The sequence below is a fragment of the Ananas comosus genome, linkage group 3 (assembly GCF_001540865.1).
Source record: "Ananas comosus cultivar F153 linkage group 3, ASM154086v1, whole genome shotgun sequence".
NCBI classification, from domain to species: Eukaryota; Viridiplantae; Streptophyta; class Magnoliopsida; order Poales; family Bromeliaceae; genus Ananas; species Ananas comosus.
This window is the reverse complement of record NC_033623.1, coordinates 15,456,390-15,480,470: the sequence shown is the minus strand read 5'-3', so window position 1 is coordinate 15,480,470 and position 24,081 is coordinate 15,456,390. Positions and strand designations below refer to the sequence as shown.

Genomic DNA, 24,081 nt, shown 5'->3' with positions numbered 1-24,081 from the left:
TGTTAGGTGCAACCCGAGCCTCTTGGACTGTACTAGATCAGGGCTGGTTATCTCAGAGACTAGGCGAACAGGAATCGAGTTAACACTAGTGGATCAGAATTTATCTTAGACATCATTGTCAACATAATTTACGTACAGTAAATAAATCAACCTTATCTTTAATGTTATCAAGACGAACTAATATGCTTATGCAGGTTTAAAACGGCTCCTGTTCTAGCTGTGCTTAATTTGTTTGGTGGTTTAGATATAGATGCGTTGTTAGAGAGTTAAGAGAGAGTGCACCACGGACACGACAGAGGTCTGAAGAGTAATTTAATTACTATTGTTAACAATACTCACTTCTTTCTCCACAATACATAAGCTATATTCCTAAAAATTTTAGTATTGACCAGCGGCATATTTAGTATTTCTCACTTCTTTCTCCACTAGATATTCTCCTCCATGAACCATTCCATTTGATGTTTCGGGAGTTAGGGTTGTGGTGGCGGTTGGTCGGGTGCTGCTGCCGTGCCGCCGCCATCCTGCTGTTGATGGCCGCCCGTCAAACTAAGATTGTAGTGGCCCGGTCCACTAACCATGAATAATCCGTTTGCGGTGTACGTGTTCAGGTAGAATGGCAGCAGCCTATCATGTCCGCTTGGAAGACCTGCATAGTTGGCTTGAATGTAGCTTGATATCGAAGACACTGATGATCCGCCTTCCTCGCAGAGCGATCGGATCGCAGTAGCAATCATCTGCCAATGAGCCCAAGCATGTTGTCAGTAGAGGGGAAAAACAAAACAAAACAAGACAAAATTGCATGCGTTATGTGTGCATGAACATTCATGCTGCATTGAGCGGATACAGTAGAGAAAAATATACATATATAATACCTCGTCGTAGGGAGGATGAGTCGGGGTTGGGCGGCGAGGGCCGTCGCCAGGTTTAGCGTCATCTTTGGAGGCCATTGTTTGGAGGAAAGAAGTTTATGAGCAGCGATTTATATTAAGGATGGTGGTAAGAGTGCATACTAGTTTCATTTCCAGTAGATCATGCAACTCTTCTGTTCCATGCAGAATTTACATGCTACATGAGTAAATGGTGACTGATTGGCACAACTTTGGGCTGAACAAAGATTATACAGAAGCTTAAGTTTATACAAACATAAAATACTAAAAAGAAGTAAAAAAAGGATTTATTGTCGAGCCAAACTTCATGAGAAAAGATATTGAAACTAATTGAATTTTCTCGTCAGAAGCATTGCTTTATGAGATAATACGAAACTGCACGATACTACAGAGGATTGTTGATTCCATCAGCATTACAAATTAACTCACTACCTAATGCAGGCCATGATCCACCACCATACATCAGAAGACCAGTAAGGGAGAAAAAAAAGAGAAAAAATCCCAACATTGATCCACGGATAGTGTCAAAAAAAGAGATTTGCTCTTCAAGCTGAAAAAGTGCTGTGGTTGGATTCTCAATTTTCTATTTTTTTTTTCCTGATTAACTTATGAATTCTCACCCGGGATAAAAATTTACACATCTTAATTTCGAATAGATTACTGCTACTTGCATGTTACACATGAAAAGCTACTCTCAATCTGCAAGTTTACAGATGCTATAGGTCTTTTTACCAATTTTGCATGCAATGCCATCAAACATGCATTTAAAGGTGTACATCTGTGACGAGCTCGCATTATTCTGAGATCCATTAAGTTCCTCAATTGCTTGCTTTAGCTTGGAGCTGATATCTCCTAACGCCCACACCAATGATATGTGCGGCCGCGGATCCTGGCAACAGTTATATATCATTTGAGTTCGTTTTAGGAGAAGTTAAAAACCATGTAAGAAAATGCGGTATGTAAACTTTAAGATAGAGACAAATGTTGGCAAATAGTATTCTAGTAACAAACCCAGCCCATGCAAAAGTAGGTAACAAAATCCAGCTTTGACGGTTCTCAATTAACAGTAGAAGTGCATAGCAACAGAAAATTATGACCAGAAATATTGCTATGAAGCCACGTACATGTTTTACTCTGAAACAACCATTTTCATGTGATTATCATTGTAAAGGGATTTCAAAAAGAGAAAAGCACAATGTCAATTGCGCCAAGCAACAATATTGTATAAGAATATGTCAAGTGCCTTCATATCCAAGAAAAAAAAAAATTACCTTATAAAACTCAGGGAGACCATGCAGTCTATAGATTTCATTGACGATATCAATCTTCTTACTTATCTGCAAAAGACTCAAAAAGCATGTTAGTTTTGTCTAGAAACAGGATGTTGAAAGAAAAGTCGCTCAGATAAAAACCTTCAAATTCTGCTGAAAAAAAAAAAATACAGATGGCTAGCAATTGAGCACAACGTAGTAAAAGAGCATTTAGATGACTTTACAGCTAAATCCACAAAAGACAAGAAGCGATTGCATGGACTTTACAACTAAAGCCATGGCCAATCAAAAGATAAGAACCTCAAATGCAGATAAGAATCTTGCCTATGATATGCACTAAAACGAAAGTTAAACCCAATGCGGTCCACAAACAGAGAACAGATGGCTGTTGTTGGAACCACGTTCCTCATGTTGTAACTATCTCAATCGTAATTACAGTAAATTACAGGAGGAATACAAAATATAGTACTACAGCAAGCAAGCAAGCAGTTTCTCTTTGCAACTTTGATCTGTCAACACAGTAAAATCTTTGTTTTATCATGAAAAAGTTGAAATCTATAGACAGGATAACTAGATAAGCAGGATTGCAATAAATTTATAGTAGTTACCTCGGGTAGACCTGTCCCTGTAACTTCGAACGATAGAAACGAGCGTGTACGATCATCATTGATAAAAAAGTCCAGCTTATTGAATATTATCCAGTGCCTAATTTTCACAGAGAACATGATACGTTCAGGCTACATTCGTAATATTACGAAACAGCGAAAAAACATTTCCAGTATCTGCTTTCCTAATGAGGTACGGATGATCATAAGTCATGTTAGAAAAGATCTAAGGTTACGGCATTGTAAACGAAGAAAAATACCCTAACCGTCTCTGAGACTGGAACCTTTGACGAAGCATCGCCACGATGGAGTCAATTTGATGCACCTGAATTGCAACAGTTCTTCCCAAGCTAATGTGGAATTCTCTACTTAGAAGTACTTGTTCAAGTTTCTGATCATCTTTGCATAATTCATCGAGTGCGTAATCAGCATCAACAGCATAAAGGTTCGGCACAAGATATGCAAGTTTCTTCATGAACCGTACCAATTGTTTTCGAGCGTTAGAAGGTATAAGAACTGCATTAGAAAAAGATCTGGGAAACAGTTAGACTCACTCCAAATCTCCCAACCAAATCACCCAACACAATTAAAAATTAAAAATTAAAGGAAAAGGTGACCTGGAATAAATACATGAAGAGCATAGTTTCCTTCAACATGGGGAAAGTTTCTGACGCGGCTTCCTTGAGTCATTGATGAAAAATCTGAGCAACATACACGATGATCATTGTTTGAACAAGTCGTAGAACCCGAATTTGAATAACAAGACCAATTAACAAAAATAAAGAAAAAAAAAAATCCAGCAACAACGAAGAGTAATGTGATGTTTATTGGATAAGTACGTAAATTATGTCAATACATGTAAGTTAAGGGATATAGTTTTTTGAAGATCTGGGATGGATGATCGAAATATGTTATACCTACAAAATTAGGGGGGCGGAGGAGGTCGAGAGGAGGAGGCGGGAGCGGATCGGATGCTTGGGGTTTTTTCGAATCTTCGCGAGAATCTCCGTGGCGGCAGGGGATTGGAGGAGAGGAGCCACCATCATCGGAATCGGAGCCGTACGTAGCTCTGAGAGCCTCCATCTCTCTTTCCGCTTCTTCACTTCGATTTTTCTTTTTTCTTTTTTCTTTTTCGTTTTTTTTCCTTTTGTTTCCAATCCTCAATGAACTGAAGCTCTAGTAACTTGTAAGGGGAATTGGGGGCGGGGCTGAAAAACGGATCGGGTAAAAATCCTCCAAAGTCAGCATCCGGTAATGTGATGACCGAAAATGCATCATCTAAAATATTTTTTTTTTATTTTTTTAATACTATAAAATTACAATTATTTAAAAATATTTATAAATTTTCTATACTACTATGACGATACTTGCAACCACAATTTATAATAAAAAACAAATTAAAATGTTTTCAGAACTGTAAATATTCTATAATTTATAGTATAAAAATAATATTTTTTAACAACAATATTATTCAAACATTTGCACAATTTTGCGGCTGTATGCGACGGTGCTCCTCTGCTACATAAACTATTTTTTTTTTTTTAAAAAAAAAGATAGCACGCTACTCACTTCGTTTAAAGTTTTAGAAATAAATTAGGTTAAAAGTATGAAGCAATTAGACTTCTAATATGAGATCTGGAATACCAATCACAAAACCATTTGCTACTTGCGTTAGAGACAATTTGTAACACAAAATTTCAATAATAAAACTAATCTGTCAACACAAAATTTTGTAAAGCGTTTACATCTTTTAAAGCATAGGAAAATATTTATGAAATTTCGATCACTTGAAAGAAATTTTGATCACTTGAAAAACGACTATACAGTATTTTCGAAATTTTAATCTCACCTCCTACTCTTTTCGTTCTTTTGATTCGTATTCCAAAAGTTATACATCTGTATATCTACGCACTGTGCTTTTTTTAAATAAAAAAAGAAAACACACCTAAGTAACTTTAAGTTGACAAAACTGACAACTTATGGTTAAGGAAAGATTCAGCATGTTCAACAGCAGTAACTCAATATAATCTATTGCAGAATTAACTCCGTACGCAAATAAGTATGCTTATTACGACCCACTGTTGAAGCTCTGTATATCAGTAGAATCAGCAAAACCCGATATTGAAGTCCATACTGCACATACTTTAGTATAGTCTGCAATATGAGCAGTACAAACCTTAGCGCCTTTATCGATATGTCCAACCTCAAGAATCACTTTTATAATAATCAGCATGATTATGTACAACAACCTTACATCCCAGTATGGGCCATAAACAGATAGACAGACGTGTGCTTCTAGTCAAATGGATCGATTCGCGGGTCATGCTCGCTCGCCATTGCCATGCCCGTGCAAAGGCATGTCGGACACATCACCTGTGAACAATTGGTTGTTAGGTTTAGGAGCTAGCACCACCACACACAAAAAGCAATAGTATAATGACATATCCGTAATCAGTAAGATGCGATCGAAACCACAGATTCCGCACATTATCTATTGCATTTTACAATGTACATCCCAGAACTTTCAATGAACTGCAGTTTGGTCCCTGATCTATCAGTTTAGGCAGATTACTTCCAATGCCGTCCTTCGTTTTTATTTGCCATTCATGTCGCTGTTTATTGGTTTGTATACTCAGCACCAAGCAGAGGTTAGACATGCCAGAAATCAAGTAACTTCACCCAATCTGTTTGATTGAAAGTTTAAATAACCATTTGTTGAAAGCTCAGGGACTGCCCCTACATTTCGCCTAAACTCGTAATACAATATAGACATCATATGATGAGACTATATTATATCTTGCAATTGCCAAAGATGGCCCAATTTTGTGAAAAATAAGGGCAAGATATCATTAGACATGAAACCCAAATGTCTCTTTGTTATTGCCAAAAGAAACAGCCCTAGTGACAAGAGATTTCAACCTTACATCAGCACTTGTACCATGTGATCTAAATGTGTAGGACTGAACATTATGATGCTACATGAAATGCTTTACCTTTCCTGCACCGGAGCAATTTGAGCACCTTTGTGTTCTCGGTGCTGATAAAGGGTGATCTCCGCCATTGAGAGTTGAAACGGGTTCGATTAAAACAACAGCTCCGGTGCTCGAACAGCGAGCACAAGCCAGGTATCCTGCATTCCCAAATACACAGCATATTACTGACTATACTACCGTTCTTTAAGCATAGAGTATCATATGCAAGTGAACTCTTCATCCGCTTAGGTAAAATCTTAATCAAGTGTCTATATCCTCCCCATAAGGAGAAATCTTAATATACTTGGAGAGCTCAATCTTTTCCTTTTAATTGAAATCAACTTTTTCATCATTTGCTTTTGTTCCTGCAAATGACACAGAAAGCTCCATGTTCACCATATCTTATGAGCCCTTTAGCAAATTTGGCATGTTAGATTTCACCATCCTTTATCTGTATGTTTCCTACAAGATACTCAATTGGTTTTCATATACATTGCTACAAATAAGCACCACAATGGTGATCAAATTTTAAAAAGTGCCCTGAGTTGCTTTTAAGGAAAGTCTAGGAAAAGTACCAGTTCCTAGACAGTATTTGCATCGTTTATGCTCCTGCTGCTTGACGTTGTTTATCTCAACTACCATTAGGGCTGAGATAACTCCAACTGCTCCTCCAGAGAAGGACGCCACTATTGGATCAACTTGACTGCATTAAGAAAGGGAGAAAAGACAAGTCGGTAACAAAATAAAAGTAGATATTTGAACTTTTCATAACATCGTATATCTACATTGTTGCTTAAGGCCTTTCGTTTCATTGTCATTAAGAAGTTCAACAGGGGCCGTTCGCACAAAAGCAGCAGGCAAACTTGCACCAAAAGTATACTAGAGAAAAGCTTTTTTGCTCCCATTCAGTGACTTCAGCAGGATAAGTTTGCAGAAAGAAACATTTGCAGACAGATGAAGCAAGTGAGAATAGAGGATATCTAGACTGGAGTAAAACGAAGTACCTCAATTGCATCGGTAGATGAACACTACCGATAAAATCTGCGTAAGATGTGCCTCCCACTCCTAATTTGAGCTCCAGCTGGAAAGGCAATAAGCAGTTAAAATAGTGACAGACTTGTAGCTGTAGTAAATATTGATGAACAATCGAATATTCATGTTTGGTCAGGAGCACAAGAAAGCAAACAAAACACACGTAATATAAAAATTACCAGCAAAAATTTATTTGAAAGTAGGAAATTGCCCAAAAAGAAAGAACTTTGAAAAATGTCTCCTATAGATGTTGCCTACATGCTGATGGTACTGTGCTTCAGACAAGTACTCAGAGATCAAAAATCGAAGTAAAATGGTTAAACATATGGACAACCCATTATCAATATAAAAAGATTTTGTTGATCTATTTTGGTTTTCTGTAATAAAATATTGGTATGAGGGTGATCTTACAGTCCGCTGCTCACAATTTTATGATTTCTTGCTGACAGTTTTTGCATATATAAAGAACTTTAAGTTGCAAAGTTATGCATCCTGATAATTACTGATTTTTATATGCAGACTTTCTTGTAGTGACCTTGGATCGAAATTTAAACCGAATGAACCTATCAAACACAGAATAAAGCCAAAAATGTTTTTCTTTTGTGACAAATCATTATACACTATTTGTTAATAGAAATGCCCAAAGGAAGTGATTATCAGCCTAACCATATTCTTCAAGTTTGAAATGGAATACATAAGCAGATTGAACCATAGAATGGAAAAGAGAGACAATGCCATATGATGAAGTGATGTAAGCCATAAAGAATGAGAGTTCAACAAAGATAAAACTAAACTAGCAAGGTAGTACAGATTGCTGAATAAAACTTACAGTTGGCGCAAGAAGGCCGCCAAAGATGATAATTCCAGCTATCAGAGAGAAACATGATATGTAATACATCTTTAGATTTGCTGGAGTCTGCTTTTGGACAGAAAATGTTAGCTCAATAGATAACTAGACAAAAGTAAACAATATTTCACTTCCAAAATGGAGTGGACAGAAATTTAGAATAATGTGTACTAATTTATTCCGTAAATTAAAGCGAAAATTGCTCACCAGAGGAGGCAAGAAAGGTATAAATGATGGAAAGTCAGGAAGTTCATTTTCTTGTTCTTCATTTAAGATTCCAAGTTCAGCACTTTTTATCCTCTGCTGTATTCTCAGCCTCCGAACCTGAGATAAAACAACATCGGAGGATCAAGAAGCAAGTAGAAATGCAGATAACATAACTTGCACAGTAACATAGCTTGCAGTCTGTGTTTCCATTCTATTTTAGGGAGTAATATTCCAGGCCAGAGACCAAACATGTGCTAGAGTCAAGAAATAGTAATGTATACAGACCTCCTCCATTTGCAAAAAGATTTTATTTCGACGACTCCTAATGTTATCTTGAATTTCCTGTAAGTCCATTTTGGCAAAATCTTGTACTGTTTCAGGTCCTTCGATGATACAAAAACTGCGCGCAATGGAACCAGCAAAGCCATATAGTCAAAATATCCTCAAATCATATTGAATTTGAGTAGATACTTATACAATTTTTCAAAATCGAATACAACTTGCAATAGCAACATGGAAGGATAGAAAAACAGCATCATACAATTATTATGCATGCATAATTAAGGCAAGTAGTGTATTGCACCCAGAAAAAAAAAAAGAAGAAAAAAAAAACAAGCAGCAAATGTTAGGATAGGTCAAATAGATACAGAATTTCATCTCTTTTTGGGTTAAATAAACACCACTAGAGCTATCCCCTTTTTCAGTCGCACTAAATAAAGCAAAAAAACCAAATTATTTCTCAGTTCTTGACACGTGAAAACAGGGGAAACTATGAAGCTGGGAGGATGGACACAGTCATACAGAAATGGTGAGTTAAATGATTACACTTTCCTCTACAATTTCGCTCAACTCAGGGCAAACGGTATAGTTCACGACCCTCTTTAAATCAACTGGTAGACGAATTACTAGATAGTTCAACACTAGAGTTTGAAAATCAATCACGCACAACTTGGAATCTTTGATGAAAATGGTTCAGAAAATGCACGATGACGATCTGAAGGACCTCCACATTACCAAGCGTCCATCTGGCTTCATGTTGATAATATAACAAGAGAATTGCTTCAAAGAGGAAGTGCCTAGTGAAAATATTGAGCTCGTTAACACTTTTGGTGACACTCTTGGTGAATTGTTGGCCACGGAATGTTCTTCTTAGCTAAGAATTTAATGTGTAAGACGATAATACTAACCTAGGAACAAGCAAGGTTTCTCACCATGATTAAATGTGTTCAGAAGAGATTTTAAGAGAATTCATGCCACTGAAACTGTTTTAAACAGCATGTACAAATTATTTTCAAGTTCAGGTTAAAAAGATAAGCAAATGGATAGCAATTAAAAAAAAAAAAAGAAAAAAAAGAGAAGCACCGTGATTCCTGCAAACATTAAAAAAAAAAAGGAGATTGTCCACTGAATTAGTTATAAATTATGCAGTCAAAATAGAAGATTCAACAGTGGATTCCATGATAGATTCACAGCGTATACCAATTTCTAAAACAAAAAAAAAAAAAAAATCCCAAAATCAGGTGCGATTACGAACCAAGCATCATAGTACAAGGATATCAAATAATATGACAAATTTAGATCCAATTAAGATGCCCTAGAGTGGAATAAATGAAAAGGGATGGAGGAAAGGGGAAAAAACCTCGCCGGATCGGCAGCGGCGGCGGTCGTATCGACGGAGGAAACCGGAGCCGCGTCGGCGTCGCCGGAGGTCGCCGCCCTCCACCTGCGGTGTGGCGGCGCCGGCGAGTTTCGCCGGGGCGAAGAAGGAGCATGCTAGGATTCGACCCGAGCACAGCATCTCTCTCTACTTGATTTAGAATGGTGGAGCGGATTATAATGAAAGGCACTGAGAGAGAGGAGAGGAAAAGAGAAAGTAAGAGAGTGGAGGAGGAAGTGGGGAGAGAACACCTGAAGTGACGATCTCTGTCACGAATCACGATGTGGCAACACACAAACGAGAGGTGGTACGATTCTCATTTCTCTCCTCCCCCCCGCCCCAATTTTTTTTGCGTCGATAAGTTTTATATTTAATAATTTATATATTTCCAAATGAGGGGACGAAAATCTAAATCTTAAGTGGCTGTACAATGCGTATAGAATGATTACCTTATAGCAATCTAGATTTTGAAATGATCGAATACGATCTTTTCGATCTCCAGATATTCTCATCTCCACCATTGAAAGTTCTAACAAGTGCGTTTTTTTTTTTTTTTTTTTTTTTTTTTTTCCACTGTTTCTTTAATAATTGAATATTCCATGATCCAACAACAGCTAAGCTCCACGTAAAGTTAGACGAGCAGAGAAATCCTTTCGAATTTTTTAGAGCGATCTGAAGGGTTTGTTTAGAATTTTTTGTTTTTTACCGGGAGTGTAAGTTTGTAGACTTATTTTCATGTCAAAACACATTATTTGATAATACCTTACGCTTTGCGAGAACTATCTCTTTTGATCATCATCTGAGAACTTGCCCTTATTCCTTTCTACCATCTTGATAACTATAGTTTATTAAAACTGTACTTAAAAGAGGGCTTGATGGCTGAATATAATTTATCGTCATAGAAATCTAATCATTCTTCGTGCTTATTGATTGCTGTATTTCTCTTGAATAAACACAAAGATGTACAAAATAATATATTTATGCATGCAAAGGGCAAACAGACTTATGGTCCACAACTTTTTGCTAATTTCCTCTAAACAGGCCTAAAATGTTTTGCCTCTTACGAAAATAGGATTTATGAAAATATTGTTTTCTTATTGTCCACGAGAATCCTGAAGGACTTCTAAGCCTGAATCTAGTCTTTACTTTTTGTTCTCCAATGTAGACTTTTGCAATCCTAGCTTGCCATTAGAAATAAGATTGCGTTGTGTTAAATTTATAAACTTCGTTAGCTATCAGTTGTAAACTATTTTAGTTTATTTACTTAAAAGTGATTATAGCTATTAAATTTGATGAAATTATGACAGTTTGATATAATCTTCAATTTATAGGACCTAAATTATTCAATCTAAAAAAGAAAAACAGAGGTTAAGAAACTGTTGATTACAAAGAAAAAAAAAAATGTTGAACGACACGCTTCAATATGGCCTGTAGTTGTAGTCCATACAATTTTACCTTTTAGATAAACAATTTTGAGTAGCTTTCATGATTTGACCCTTGTTTTCTCTCTTCATGGGTTTCCTTAATTATGCATTATATGAAAATTTCTATTCTTTTAGGTCCACGGTTGTTTGTTATTAGAAATAATTGATTGGTCTTTTGATTTAATATGTTTTACGACTCAGATTAGTGATCACCATGGGATCCTCAGATTTTCTAGTTTATCTAATCTACTTATTCTCCTTAGTAAGCATTTTGAATTGGTCTATGTTGCAAACGTGATGCATTATAAATGTTTTCTTTCTAGTGCCCTGTTGTTCTTATTGTGAGAAGGTTCACTGTAGCTTTCACACTGTTTTGCATTGAGATTAAGGTGGCATACTAAATGTTATACACCTACAGCACCAAGTTACATACTAAGCGTCTCAATATCTAAACATCTTTAAACTAGTTTCTTAACAATAGTTTCCTTTCATGTACTTTGGATTCTTCTTCTCCTTGGAATGTTTTATTTCAGTTCCTTTATAATTATACTTTCTATCTTAGGATCTATTTGTATGCACAGTAAAATTTCTCTATGGAATTTATAAACAGTGACTGTGGTTTAGGAAAAATGGAAAATTCTGTAACTCTAAAAAAACTCCATAGCTTCAATTTTTAAAAGGTTTGGATACACGTTGTATCATTCCATAAAATTTCACTCAACTAAATTTTAAAAAATAAAAAATGAAAATATTAATTTTATATTTTAAAACTTTAAAGTTAAAAAGTTTAAAATTTGAAATTAAAATCAAAATTAAAAATCAAAAGTTAAAATTCTAAAATTTGAGATTTAAAATTAAAAATTAAAAGTTTAAATTTTGAAAATTAAATTTTAAATTCTCAAATTTTAAAATTGAAAATTTGAAATAGAAAATCTAAATTTAAATTTAAAATTGTCACAAATTTTAAATTTCAAAATAAAATTTTAAAAATTTAAAGAAACATTATAAAATTTTAAAATTAAAATTTGAATTTTTAAATTTAACTTTTAATTTTAAAATTAATTTTAAAAAATTTAAAATTTAAATTTAAAATTTTGAGGTTTAGAATTTGAAAATCAATATTGTAAAATTGGAAATTTGAAATTTGAGATTTAAAATTTAAATTTTGAATTTTGAATTTTGTATTTCAAAATTTGAAATTTTAAATTTAAAATTGAAACTTGAGAAATTTGAAATTTGAAATTTTTACCTGTGGCTTTGGAAATAATATTCAATTTTGTTTGAAATTTAAAATTTAAAATTTAAAATTTAAAATCTAAAATTTGAAATTTTAAAAATTTAACTTTTGAAATTTGAAAATTGAAATGTTGAAACCTGAAAGTTGAAATTATTAAAATTTAAAATTTTGATATCCAAAATTTAAAAATTAAAAATTAAAATTAAATTAAGATTTTTAAATTTGAAATTTAAAATCTAAATTTAAATTTTGATATATGAAATATAAAATATAAAATATAAAATTTAAATTTATAAATTAAAACTTGAAATTTAAATTTTATATTGATAGGGTGAAGTCAATTTTGGCATCTTAGGTGAACCGGCATTTCGATTGTATTAAAATTACGGTAAATTAAACAGTAAAAGTGATTAGTGTTCGTCGAAAATCACTTTTTTCCTCCTTATTCATGGTGAAACAAATAGACTCTTTTAACGGAGAACTAGAAACTAACATCTCAAAGCCAACATTGTTCGTTGAACCTAGTTTGTATACAGAAGTTGGAGAGCAAATCCCTGAATTCTTGAATATTAGTATTGATGCTTTGAGACCACCTTAATATTTTTCATCACATTTAGGAAGAAGTCTATTATGCGACTTATGTCGTACTTGTACCACATCGCTAGTAACAAATTAATTATATTTTTTTAAAAAAAGTATTATAAAATAGTTTTTTATTAATTATAATGAAATGTATCAATTTAAAAAGGACAATTTTATTGGTTGGACACGTCACGTTCAAAGAACTCAATAATTGTGATTCATTTTCTCTCAACTTTGTGGTAAATATTTGAAAAATATTTGTTAGTAACAAGCCTCAAACCCCACCTAAAATACGACAGGTTCATAATACGTCTTTTTCTATAAAATAGCTCTCAGTTCTAACACATATTATATTATTATTTTTACTTGTAAGTATTGTATTATTTATTTGTTGTAGTGGCCTTAAGGAAAATACACATATATATTTCACAATTTTACACACTTTATTGATTATTTCTAGTGTAAGTGGCAAAAAGCGTGATGGCTGATATCCGAAATTTCAAGTTTGAATTCTAATTGATTTATATTTACAATTAAATTTATTTCTAAAAGAAAATAAACAAGTGTAAAACATGCCATCTACAAGTGCTTCTCTTACCGCCATTAAAAAGGAAAATCCTTCCTTACATAATCCTATAAATTGAACAACTTTTTATAGGGGCAGGTGTTATGGAATATAAATTTAATTTTTAAAATTATATACTCATAAATGCATAAATTAATCTTCTAAATAAATTAATAATTACACCAAATTTAATATTTTAGAGTTTTTTGTTGGTAATAAAAACTAAAATAATTACCTGCTAAAGTTAGTTGAGTCAAAAAAAAAACTTACATTTAACTTAATTCGTTATAAAAACTCAAATGAATAGTTAAAAATTAAATAAATGGCAATTAAACTAAAAAAATTCAAACTAAAAGCATTTGTATGAACCGAGTTCATACCCGAACCGAAAAATTCAAACCGAGTCAATTTTTTGGTTCATAAATAATAGAAAAAACTTCAAAAACCTTCCTTATGGTTTCGCACGTTCTCACTTTAGTATCATGTGATTTAAAGTGTATCAATTTGGTGCCTTGTGGTTTTATTTTTATCTTTTCGGCAGTTTTTTCGTTAATATTTTGTTAAATTATATAAAAAAAAATTTCAGATATCCATCTAAGTTTATCAGTTTTGTGCCCTGTGGTTTTATTTTTCTCTTTTTATTATCAATTTTATTATTATTTTTTTAAAATCAGTGACAAAGTTAAAATTAAAGAATACTAAAGTGAATATTCGATAAACTTAGATGGATATCTGAAATTTTTTTTTATATAATTTAACAAAATATTAACGAAAAAACTGCCGAAAAGATAAAAANTTATCTTTTCGGCAGTTTTTTCGTTAATATTTTGTTAAATTATATAAAAAAAAATTTCAGATATCCATCTAAGTTTATCGAATATTCACTTTAGTATTCTTTAATTTTAACTTTGTCACTGATTTTAAAAAAATAATAATAAAATTGATAATAAAAAGAGAAAAATAAAACCACAGGGCACAAAACTGATAAACTTTGAATCACAGGGTACTAAAGTGAAAATATGCAAAACAACACGAATTTTTTGAAGTTTTTCATAAATAATATGAAAAAAAATTTATTTCCATTTTCGGTTAGCCTTTTCCCGGTACCAAAAAAGGCGAAACCCCATTTGATCTAGGGTTTCAAAGTCGCCTTTCTCTCTCCCGTCTCCGATCGGTTGATTCGGATTGAAACCAGAGCTCGCGTCCCTTCCAATCTCACGGTATTCGGATGTTTATATAGTTTTTCTTCTTTGTTTATATGATATATTTTATCATTACCAAAGCTAGGGTTTTCTCAGTTTCAGATATAAAATTTCGCTTTTTTTAGCTCCTTTTCTTTTAAACGATTGGATGGTTGTTTTGATATGATCTCGCATTCCTAAATTCACCCTCCTCTGAGAAATTTTAAGGTTTTCTTGATTACTTGACTGGCCTGCTTCGATATTTGATCTTTTTTTTTTTTAAACGACTCTGCAACAATTGGTAGATGAGGAGTTTGGTTAGATGTCTACAAAAGCATTAAAAAAAGAAAAACAAAAAAAATCATCTGAACAAGTTATTCCGTAATTACTTGTGTGGTACAGCCCTTTTTGAGTGCCAGAATAAATTATCTACTTATCTATTGACAACTAATCGGCTCTGAGGTTTTTTTTTTTTTTTTTTTTTTTTTATTGCAAGGTTTTGGCATCTGTAATTGGTTTATCTTACTTTGGGAAGATAACTTACAAGCAGAATATAAATGCTCTCTCGACTATTAGCCTGTTTATCAAATTCATTGATGAAATCGCCAATCAATCTGAGTAAACTCTATGAAATCATTATTAACGGGATTCGTTGATGAAATCATTGACAATTTGACTGGACATTGCCGATTACTGCGGGCTTTATTAGATGACAACACCAAAAAATCATGAATATGAGTAAACTCTATTAAGATGACGAGCAATTTTTTTTTAACTCTATTAGTTGTTAGCCGTTCATTATTTTAGTTGCATTTGCTATAAAGTAATTACAATTATTCGTCGGTAAATTTAGTAAAATCTTCAATATTTTGACCTCAATTTCAAAAACTTAAAAATAAGGAAGTATAAATCAGAAAAAGAAAAAATGTTGAAAGGCATGTTTTCAAAAATTGCCCTGTAGTTGAGGGGCTCTCTATACGTTGCTTGTCGTTACCCCTTTTTTAATTAAAGAATAATTCTTTCCATTTTTCATGGATTTTTCTTTTCCATGCAATTTCTTATTCCAGTTCCTTTCTCGTTTACTAGTTATTTATGGTTTGTAAATCAAATATATCCTCTGTCTCAATGGCAGCATGAACACCTTCGCAAAGACCCTTACTAACAAGGCCGTCACTTGGGTAACCGACATGCTGATTCGCGGCAGGTATGAACTATGGATAAGAAAGTATGGACGCACGTACGTAGATGCTGCCGAGAAGGAGCAGCGGTTCGCAAATTTCAAGGAAAAGTTTGAGTTTGTTAGAAAGCATAACCGAGAAAGAACTTATGGATGCACGCTAGGGCTCAACGAGTTTTCTGATATGTCATGGGAAGAGTTTGAAAACACTTATTGTATGAAGGGTTTCATGAACCATTTGACGGCTGAGGACCTTGAAATGATTAACAATGCTGGATGTGAAATGCCAACACCCCAGGCAGCTGCGGTGAGCAAGATAAACCCTTTATCTTTAACTTTCTCAATACTTCCAAATTTTTTTTTCTATTTTTGAAGTTCTTTTGACCTGTTTGCCGCATTGTCACTGTTTCCATCCTTCACGAACTAGGGTGCTTGGAGGACAAAAGGGCGTTCTCAACAAGGCAGCCCCCCCAAAGGCGCTCGAAGGGATGCTAAGAGGAGGCTGGATGAGCTTCGTGGTGCTGCTTGTAATGTGAAGATGAGTTAGGCATATCTCTATTGGCAAGCAAAGACTGCTCTATTTTGTTATTAGGTTGGCACAGTCATGGCGTGTGCTAAGCTTATGTTATAACTTATTATGTACCCCGTCCTGAGACTCTAATTACTGCTTATTGTATGAAGGCTATTTTGTTTCGTTGCCTACTAATACTAGTTTCTAAACTTGGGTACTATGTGTGCTGTTGTGTTATGCTGTTTCTGATTTAAATGTTGGTTACATTGTGCGAGAAGTATTGTTTCTAGCGACTGCCTTTCTATGATACCACATTCGAAATCTAGTAAAATGTGCTACACTTACGATTGGGCCATATGAATATTATCTAGAAAAAGTTTGCTTTTCTTACCCGGTGAAATGCTAGATCTGAATGTGCTCTCCATTTTCGGTATTTCTGGTATAGGTTTTCTTTTGTCGTTTATATGATATATTTTATTATTACGAAAGCTAGGGTTTTCTCAGATGCGAATTTTCGCTTTTTTTTAAATTCCTTTTCTATTATAACGATGGGAATGGGTTTTTGATTGTATCGTCGCATTCCTAAATTCACCCTCTCTGAGAAATTTGTTAAGTTTTCTTGATTGACTTGACTTGGATGTGGTTTCGTATTTGCATCTTTTTTTTTTTTTTCCGAAGGAATTCTGCAACAATTGGTAGATGAGGAGCTTGGTGTAGGATGTCTTACAAAAGCATTAAAAAAGGGGGGAAAATCATTTGAACCAAGTTATTCCGTAATTACTTTGTGTGTTAAAGACCTTTTTGAGGTGCCAGAATAAATGATCTACTTGATTCTAGTGACAACTAATCGCTATGAGGATTTCTTTTTTTGTTTTCTTATTTGTGATTGCGAAGGTGGAGTTGGATTTTAGCTGCTTGCAAACGTTTCGGCATCTGTTAAATTGGTCATTTATTTACTTCTTACGTTCCGAGAAGAATAACTAGAAGCCGAATATAAAAACTACCGCTCGACTAGTAGCCTGTCAAATTCATTGAATATGAAGATCATCAATCAATTCATGAGTAATACTTATGAAATCATATGTAACAGGGATTCATTGATGAAATAAATTGGTAATGTTGATCTGTCGAACATTTCGCCAATCTAACTCACCCACGGATGACAACAACAAAAGATCATGAATCATGAGTAACCTCTATTAGATTACGCAATTTTTTTAACGTCTATTAGTCGTTAGCGCTTCATTATTTTCGTTGCATTTACTATAATAACTAAAATTATTCATGACAGTAATATTTAACAAAATCTTTCAATTTAAATTTGACCTCAAATAGTCCATTTTCAAAACTTATAAAGTAAGGAAATTTTAAATCAGAAAAAGACTAAAAACTTTAAAAAAATGTTTGAAGAGGCCATGTTCTTGATTCTTCTTCTCCTTGAATGTCTTAGGTTCAGTTGCCTTCCGGCGCTTACTTAGCTTATTGGTGCTAGATCAAGTCTAACGAAGCCGATCGTCGATTCGAAAATACCATCATCGAAAACGACTTAAGAGCACGGAAGCCTGAGAGGCCTCCGTGCTCCTGAGAACACAGCAGCCCTGCTATATATATATATATATATATATATATATATATATATATATATATATTCATTTATTTATTTATAAATATATTTATATATATTATGTATAATGTTGTTATTACTTATTATATATTATATTATATAATATAATTTTGAATATATGTAAATTATAAATATAGATGATGTTGATGACGATAATGATAAAAAAATATATATAAGTTTTAATTATAATATATATAATTCGATAATTATTTATATAAATAATATGTAATATATAATAGAAGAAAATTATATAAAATTAATTTTCATCAAAAAATTTTCTTTCAACCAGTCAAGCATGGCTGAAAATTTATTTTTTCGTTCTTATAAATGAAACATTAAAGAGCTAAAATTTGTTTTTCATGAAAAACTCTTTTTAATCGAGAATTATTTCTCATAATTTTATTTTGAAGCAAACTGCAGGCCCAGTGTTTCTTGTGTGGCGCTGCATCTATATTACAGGATGGAATATTGTTCGTGTTTTTAAAATTTCAATTCTTTTGTAATGTAAAAAATAATAATTTTTGGCAACTTTCTACCAAACTAAGTTTGTATCTAATAAAATGTACTATACCTATAATTAGATAACCAAAATATTATCTAAAATTCATCCTAAATTTTTTTTTTTTAAAAAAAAAACGAAATAAATAGCATACTATATTTCTCTCTGGACAAAAAAAAAAAAAAAAAAAAAAAAAAAAAAAAAAACAGAAAATTCTAGAATTCTGGGGTCGTATATTGGGTGATTGCGAAATGAGTCGCGCCTCAAATCCGCGTGTACTCTGCCCCAAGGTATAAAATGAAGGCGGGCCCACATAGATATGGGCCGAGCTTCGTGCCAGAAAACCAAACGGGACCCCGAGTGTTTTCTTGGGATTTTTTTTTTTGAGAAAAGATTTCTTTTATTTATTTTTTCTTTTCTTTTTTTTGGCACATGGAATTACTTTTGAGGAGACAGACACACGTAGGTACAACATTATTTATTTGCTGTAGTAAATCTCCACAGAAAATTCTATACTTTATATTGCTATCTAGAATATCTAAAAATATAGTAATTATACCAAATATAATTTGATCGTTATAAGCCAATCCAAAACCGTTGGTCTTTTAATTTCGTTGTTACAAAAAATTCTACAAGTTGAGCTTTAAAAGTGCTTCCACCTGTTTCATGAAAGAAAATATTCAACTGAGTCTGGTGTCACCTGAAAGCAGGGATGTAGTGTGGGCCATGCCGGGCCGGAGCTGCCCATATAATTCGGGCCGAATCAAGCTTCCACGGCCGGCCCGCTCCTACCCGGTTATAAATTGGGCCGGGCCGTGACAGGCCAGAGTATCAAGCCTCCAGCCCAGTACGGTCTCTTGGCCCGGAAGGCACGGGTCGGGTGGTGCTCCGGGCCGAGCCGGGCCTGGCTGTGCCTTTTTATTTTTTATTTTTTATTTAATTAAAAACTATAAAATTTAAAATATAAACAATAAAATTATTTATATTTAAATTAATTAAAAATTTTAACATTTATAAAAATAATTATAAAACAATAAATTTTTAATTTTTTGTTAAAGAATATAAATTTTTAGTAATTTTTTTTTAAAAAAAGAGGTTAGATGTTCTGCTCCAATGGACCAAACAAAAAATGTATATGGTCTATTGTACCAAAAACTATCCTCCTACCCTTTGGAGTGGATAATTCCTAGAGAGAAGGGTCAAACCAGGCCCTTCTTCCCAGGAGCTTAGACCATGTTGCCTTGGGTCTTGGGGTTCGTGTCATGCCTCTCCTCGGCCCGTTTCAGGTCATGCTGTACCGAGCCGCCGAGCCTAAGGGGGAGGCGAGGGGCGGCATGGCACTGCATCTCAGGCCGGCTCGACCCGACAAGGATGCTACATTACCTATGCGCGCCGCAGCCCGGCCCGAGGCAGTGCGTGGTCCGCCCAACCCGTTTTACATCCCTACTGGAAAGGCTAATATAAATTTAAATTTTTAAAATTATACAACCATAAATGCATAAACTAAAAGTTTTATCAAAAAAATTAATAGTTATGTCAAATTTAATATTTTAAATTATTTTGTAGCTAATAAAACTAAAATAATCAATAAATAGTTAAAATTTAAATAAATGTCAAACTAACTGGAGTTACGCCTGAACCGAAAAATCCAAACTGAGTCAATTTTTGGTTCATAAATAATATATATGAAAATTTATTTCCATTTTCGGTTACCCTTTTCCTGGTACCAAAAAGTGCGAACCCCCATTTGATCTAGGGTTTCAAAATCGCCCTTCTCTCTCCCGTCTCCGATCTGTTGATTCGGGTTGAAACCAGAGCTCGCTTCCTTCCGATCTCAAGGTATTCGGATGTCTAGAAAGTTTTCTTTTTCGTTTATATGATATATTTTATTATTACGAAAGCTAGGGTTTTCTCAGATGCGAAATTTCGCTTTTTTTAAATTCCTTTTCTATTAAACGATTGGATGGTTGTTTTGATTTGATCTCGCATTCCTAAATTCACCCTCCTCTGAGAAATTTTAAGGTTTTCTTGATTACTTGACTGGTGTGTTTCGATATTTGCTCTTTTTTTTTTTTTTCCGAAGGATTCTGCAACAATTGGTAGATGAGGAGCTTGGTTAGATGTCTACAAAAGCATTAAAAAAGGGGGGGAAAATCATTTGAACAAGTTATTCCGTAATTACTTTGTGTGTTAACAGCCCTTTTTGAGTGCCAGAATAAATGATCTACTTATCTAGTGACAACTAATCGGCTCTGAGGATTTCTTTTTTTGTTTTCTTTGTGATTGCGAGGTGGGAGTTGGATTTTTAGCTCCTTGCAACGTTTCGGCATCTGTAATTGGTCTATCTTACTCCGAGAAGATAACTTAGAAGCCGAATATAAATACACCCTCGACTAGTAGCCTGTCAAATTCATTGATGAAATCATCAATCAATCTGAGTAAACTCTATGAAATCATTATTAACGGGATTCATTGATGAAATAATTGATAATTTGACTGGACATTTGCCAACTACTGCAGGCCCTATTAGATGACAACACCAAAAAGTCATGAATATGAGTAACCTCTATTAAGATGACGCAATTTTTTTTAACTCTATTAGTCGTTAGCCGTTCATTATTTTCGTTGCATTTACTATAAAGTAACTAAAATTATTCATCAGTAAATTTAACAAACTCTTCAATTTATTTGACCTCAAATAGTCAATTTCAAAAACTTAAAAAGTAAGGAAGTATAAATCAGAAAAAGACCTAAAAAACTTTAAAAAAATGTTGAAAGGCATGTATCTTGGATTCTTCTTCTCCTTGGAATGTCTTAGTTCAGTTCCTTCCGGGCCTACTAGTTATTTGTGGTTTGTAAAACAAATACATCCTCTGTCTCAGTGGCAGCATGAACTCCTTTGTGAAGACCCTTACTAACAAGGCCGTCACTTGGGCAACCGACATGCTGATTCGCGGTAGGTACGAGCTATGGATAAGAAAGTTTGGACGCACGTACGCAGATGCTGCTGAGAAGGAGCGGCGGTTCGCAAATTTTAAGGAAACGTTTGAGTTTGTTAGAAAGCATAACCGAGAAAGAACTTATGGATGCACGCTCGGGCTCAACAACTTTTCTGATATGTCATGGGAAGAGTTTGAAAACACTTATTGTATGAAGGGTTTCATGAACCATTTGACGGCTGAGGACCTTGAAATGATTGAGAATGCTGGACGTGAAATGCCAACATCCAAAGCAGTTGCGGTACGCAAGATAAACCCTTTATCTGTAACTTTCTCAATACTTCCATTTTTTTTTTTTTCTATTGTTGAAGTTCTTTTGACCTGTTTGCCGCATTGTCACTGTTTCCATCCATCACGAAGAAGGGTGCTTGGAGGACAAAGGGACGTTCTCAACAAGGCAGCTCCCCCAAAGGTCCTCGAAGGGATGCTAAGAGGAGGCTGCATGAGCTTCGTGGTGCTGCTTCTAATGTGAAGATGAGTTAGGCATCTTTCTATTGGCAAGCAAAGACTGCTCTATTTTGTTATTAGGTTGGCTGTTAGATGCTTATGCCACAGTTATGGCGTGTGCTAAGCTTATGTTATAACTTATGATGTACCCCATCCTGAGACCCTAATTACTGCTTATTGTATGAAAGCTATTTTGTTTCGTTGCCTGCTAATATTAGTTTCTAAACTTGGGTACAATGTGTGCTGTTTTGTTATGCTGTTTCTGATTTAAATGTTGGTTACATTGTGCGAGAAGTATTGTTTCTAGCGACTGGCTTTCTATGATACCACATTCGAAGTCTAGTAAAATGTGCTACACTTACGATTGGGCCATATGAATATTATCTAGAAAAAGTTTGCTTTTCTTACCCGGTGAAATGCTAGATCTGAATGTGCTCTCCACTTTCGGTATTTCTGGTATAGAATGGGTGATAATGCTATCTATGCAGTAGCGTTGAGCCACAGCTTCTAAGTTGTTATGACTTAATACAAATGTTCTCTGGACAGCGACTCAGAAAATCAGAATTTGGCAACGTTTTGTTTGTGTTATACAAGAGAAATATTGTATATGCATGCATAGCATTGCCAATTTCTGTAAACTTCCTATTTTTCTGTATTACAATCATACCACAGTTCATACCATNAAGTTATGCAGGTTTTGAGGAAGGATTATGCTGCAATCCAACTAGAGATGTCAACGGGTTGGATTCGGGACGGATTTTTAAAATTCCGAACCCGAACCCAACTCCAAACCCGAGATCCGAATCCGAAAATTTGAACCCGAAATAATTATTTTTTTTTAATATTTCAAAATATATTATATTAAATCTAAATTTTTAAAATACAAATTCAAATATAACATCAAATATATATATATATATATATATATATATATAATACAAAATAAATTCGGGTTCGGGTTCGGGTCGAATACAATGAAAATTCATATCCGTCGGATTTCTATTTTTGATATCCATATCCGAATCCATATTCATTTAGCATCGGATATATCCGTTTTATTTGACTTCGGGTTCGGATGAAATTTCGGGTATCCATACCCATTGACATCTCTAAATCCAATCACGACTCAATCAGTAGGATGAATTTGACATATGAATCGCTTGTTGAGTTATTTATGGTTGGTTCGCGTCTTTCTTTGCTATATATGTTAGCTCCTGTATGACTAGTGCTTGTTGTGAGTTGAGTTAGTATGGGGGAGTGACATGAGCAGCTATAAACCTATTTCGTCAAACAGTGCTGCCGCAGGTATGTTGTTCAATGAAATCAATGAATACGAATAACATCTCTTTGTGCAGTGCAATATTGACAACAAAGTATTGCAATGTTATTCATCAAGGATGTTTATCAGAGTGACCAATGCATTTCGATTCAGGTTGTTCTTCTGGGCCGGTGAATAACTGGAATTGGTGGGTGACGGTGGCTAGTAAATATTGATCTTTTATAGAGAATTCATTCTAATTTCTAAACAAATTGTTTGTTTTTCCAATTTGAATGTCATCGGAATCCACTTGGTAGGACTTCTGTTATAATTACTTTTCGTTGGATCGTAGTATTATATTTGTAAGTTCTGGTTTTCACTTTCTTCCCCTGATTTGAGTCTGGTCAGCTTTTTCGGGGGAAGTTTTTTTTGGCAAACTTCAGAGTTGGATTCAAAAATCGAAAGAAAAATTAGAAAAGTATCACTTTTTACTCAACTTCACCTTCTAAAATCAAGGATATTATATTGGACCACCTGCATTCAAAAATCAAGAACAGAGAAGTACAAAAGAGAGGACTCATTTAGTTCCACTTTACATTTTTTTTTTGTAAATTCAATTTTTTCGCAAGTCAATTCACTGGTGAACATAAAAAAGTTGTAATTAATCATAAAAGATGAGCTTAGAAAACATAAAACATTATACAAAACGCTCGGTACAATTTTCTACATTCATGTCATGCAAAAGAAAACTTCCCAGCTCAAAAATTCCAATCCAAGTAATGGTCATGGCATGAATAAGTTTGGCAAGTAAGCCTAATTAACAAGTAACCAGCGGCTAAAATCTAGTCTTAGTGAAAAATCAGTAACGTCTTCAAACGTCGACAATACTTCATGCACGAACCCATCCTATATGAAAACAAAACAAAACAAAAATTACCTTCAAATACAGCATATTTCTCCACTTATGTATTAAAAATTAACTTTGAAAATAAATAAGAATTACAACGTACCTAAACAGGAAAACAACAGTAAAAGCCGAATCCCAAAATGCCAATGTCTCTCTCCACCTTGGCGAAACCATTACTTCCCCAGTGCCTGC

General features: G+C 34.0%; 5 protein-coding genes across 7 annotated transcripts; 2 read left to right on the top strand and 3 right to left on the bottom strand.

The window, feature by feature from the left end:
• On the bottom strand, positions 289–1,756 carry LOC109707037 (HMG-Y-related protein A-like). The gene is made up of 3 exons (XM_020228084.1): positions 1,620–1,756; positions 873–1,042; positions 289–734 (listed from the first exon to the last, which is right to left on the bottom strand). The coding sequence occupies exons 2-3, from the start codon at positions 945–947 to the stop codon at positions 471–473; spliced, it is 339 nt and encodes a 112-aa protein (XP_020083673.1). The 5' UTR covers positions 948–1,042; positions 1,620–1,756; the 3' UTR covers positions 289–470.
• On the bottom strand, positions 1,208–3,941 carry LOC109707035 (U6 snRNA phosphodiesterase). 2 transcript variants are annotated; one of them, XM_020228082.1, is made up of 6 exons: positions 3,681–3,941; positions 3,381–3,464; positions 3,024–3,279; positions 2,767–2,863; positions 2,159–2,224; positions 1,208–1,776 (listed from the first exon to the last, which is right to left on the bottom strand). In XM_020228082.1, the coding sequence occupies exons 1-6, from the start codon at positions 3,844–3,846 to the stop codon at positions 1,582–1,584; spliced, it is 864 nt and encodes a 287-aa protein (XP_020083671.1). In that variant the 5' UTR covers positions 3,847–3,941; the 3' UTR covers positions 1,208–1,581. The 2 variants fall into 2 exon arrangements, with proteins under 2 accessions (XP_020083671.1, XP_020083672.1); XM_020228083.1 differs by having other exon boundaries at positions 3,030–3,279; positions 3,681–3,940.
• Positions 4,765–9,562, bottom strand: LOC109708236 (protein ORANGE, chloroplastic). The gene is made up of 8 exons (XM_020229886.1): positions 9,461–9,562; positions 8,107–8,221; positions 7,822–7,938; positions 7,597–7,683; positions 6,740–6,816; positions 6,311–6,438; positions 5,757–5,893; positions 4,765–5,136 (listed from the first exon to the last, which is right to left on the bottom strand). Exons 2-8 carry the CDS (start codon positions 8,173–8,175, stop codon positions 5,059–5,061), a joined length of 693 nt encoding a protein of 230 aa, XP_020085475.1. The 5' UTR covers positions 8,176–8,221; positions 9,461–9,562; the 3' UTR covers positions 4,765–5,058.
• Positions 14,359–16,376, top strand: LOC109707127 (senescence-specific cysteine protease SAG39-like). Its single transcript, XM_020228222.1, has 3 exons — positions 14,359–14,506; positions 15,600–15,951; positions 16,072–16,376. The coding sequence occupies exons 2-3, from the start codon at positions 15,601–15,603 to the stop codon at positions 16,189–16,191; spliced, it is 471 nt and encodes a 156-aa protein (XP_020083811.1). The 5' UTR covers positions 14,359–14,506; position 15,600; the 3' UTR covers positions 16,192–16,376.
• LOC109707051 (senescence-specific cysteine protease SAG39-like) lies at positions 19,946–21,978 on the top strand. 2 transcript variants are annotated; one of them, XM_020228116.1, is made up of 3 exons: positions 19,946–20,117; positions 21,161–21,518; positions 21,638–21,978. In XM_020228116.1, exons 2-3 carry the CDS (start codon positions 21,168–21,170, stop codon positions 21,758–21,760), a joined length of 474 nt encoding a protein of 157 aa, XP_020083705.1. In that variant the 5' UTR covers positions 19,946–20,117; positions 21,161–21,167; the 3' UTR covers positions 21,761–21,978. The 2 variants fall into 2 exon arrangements, with proteins under 2 accessions (XP_020083705.1, XP_020083706.1); XM_020228117.1 differs by having other exon boundaries at positions 19,959–20,117; positions 21,641–21,978.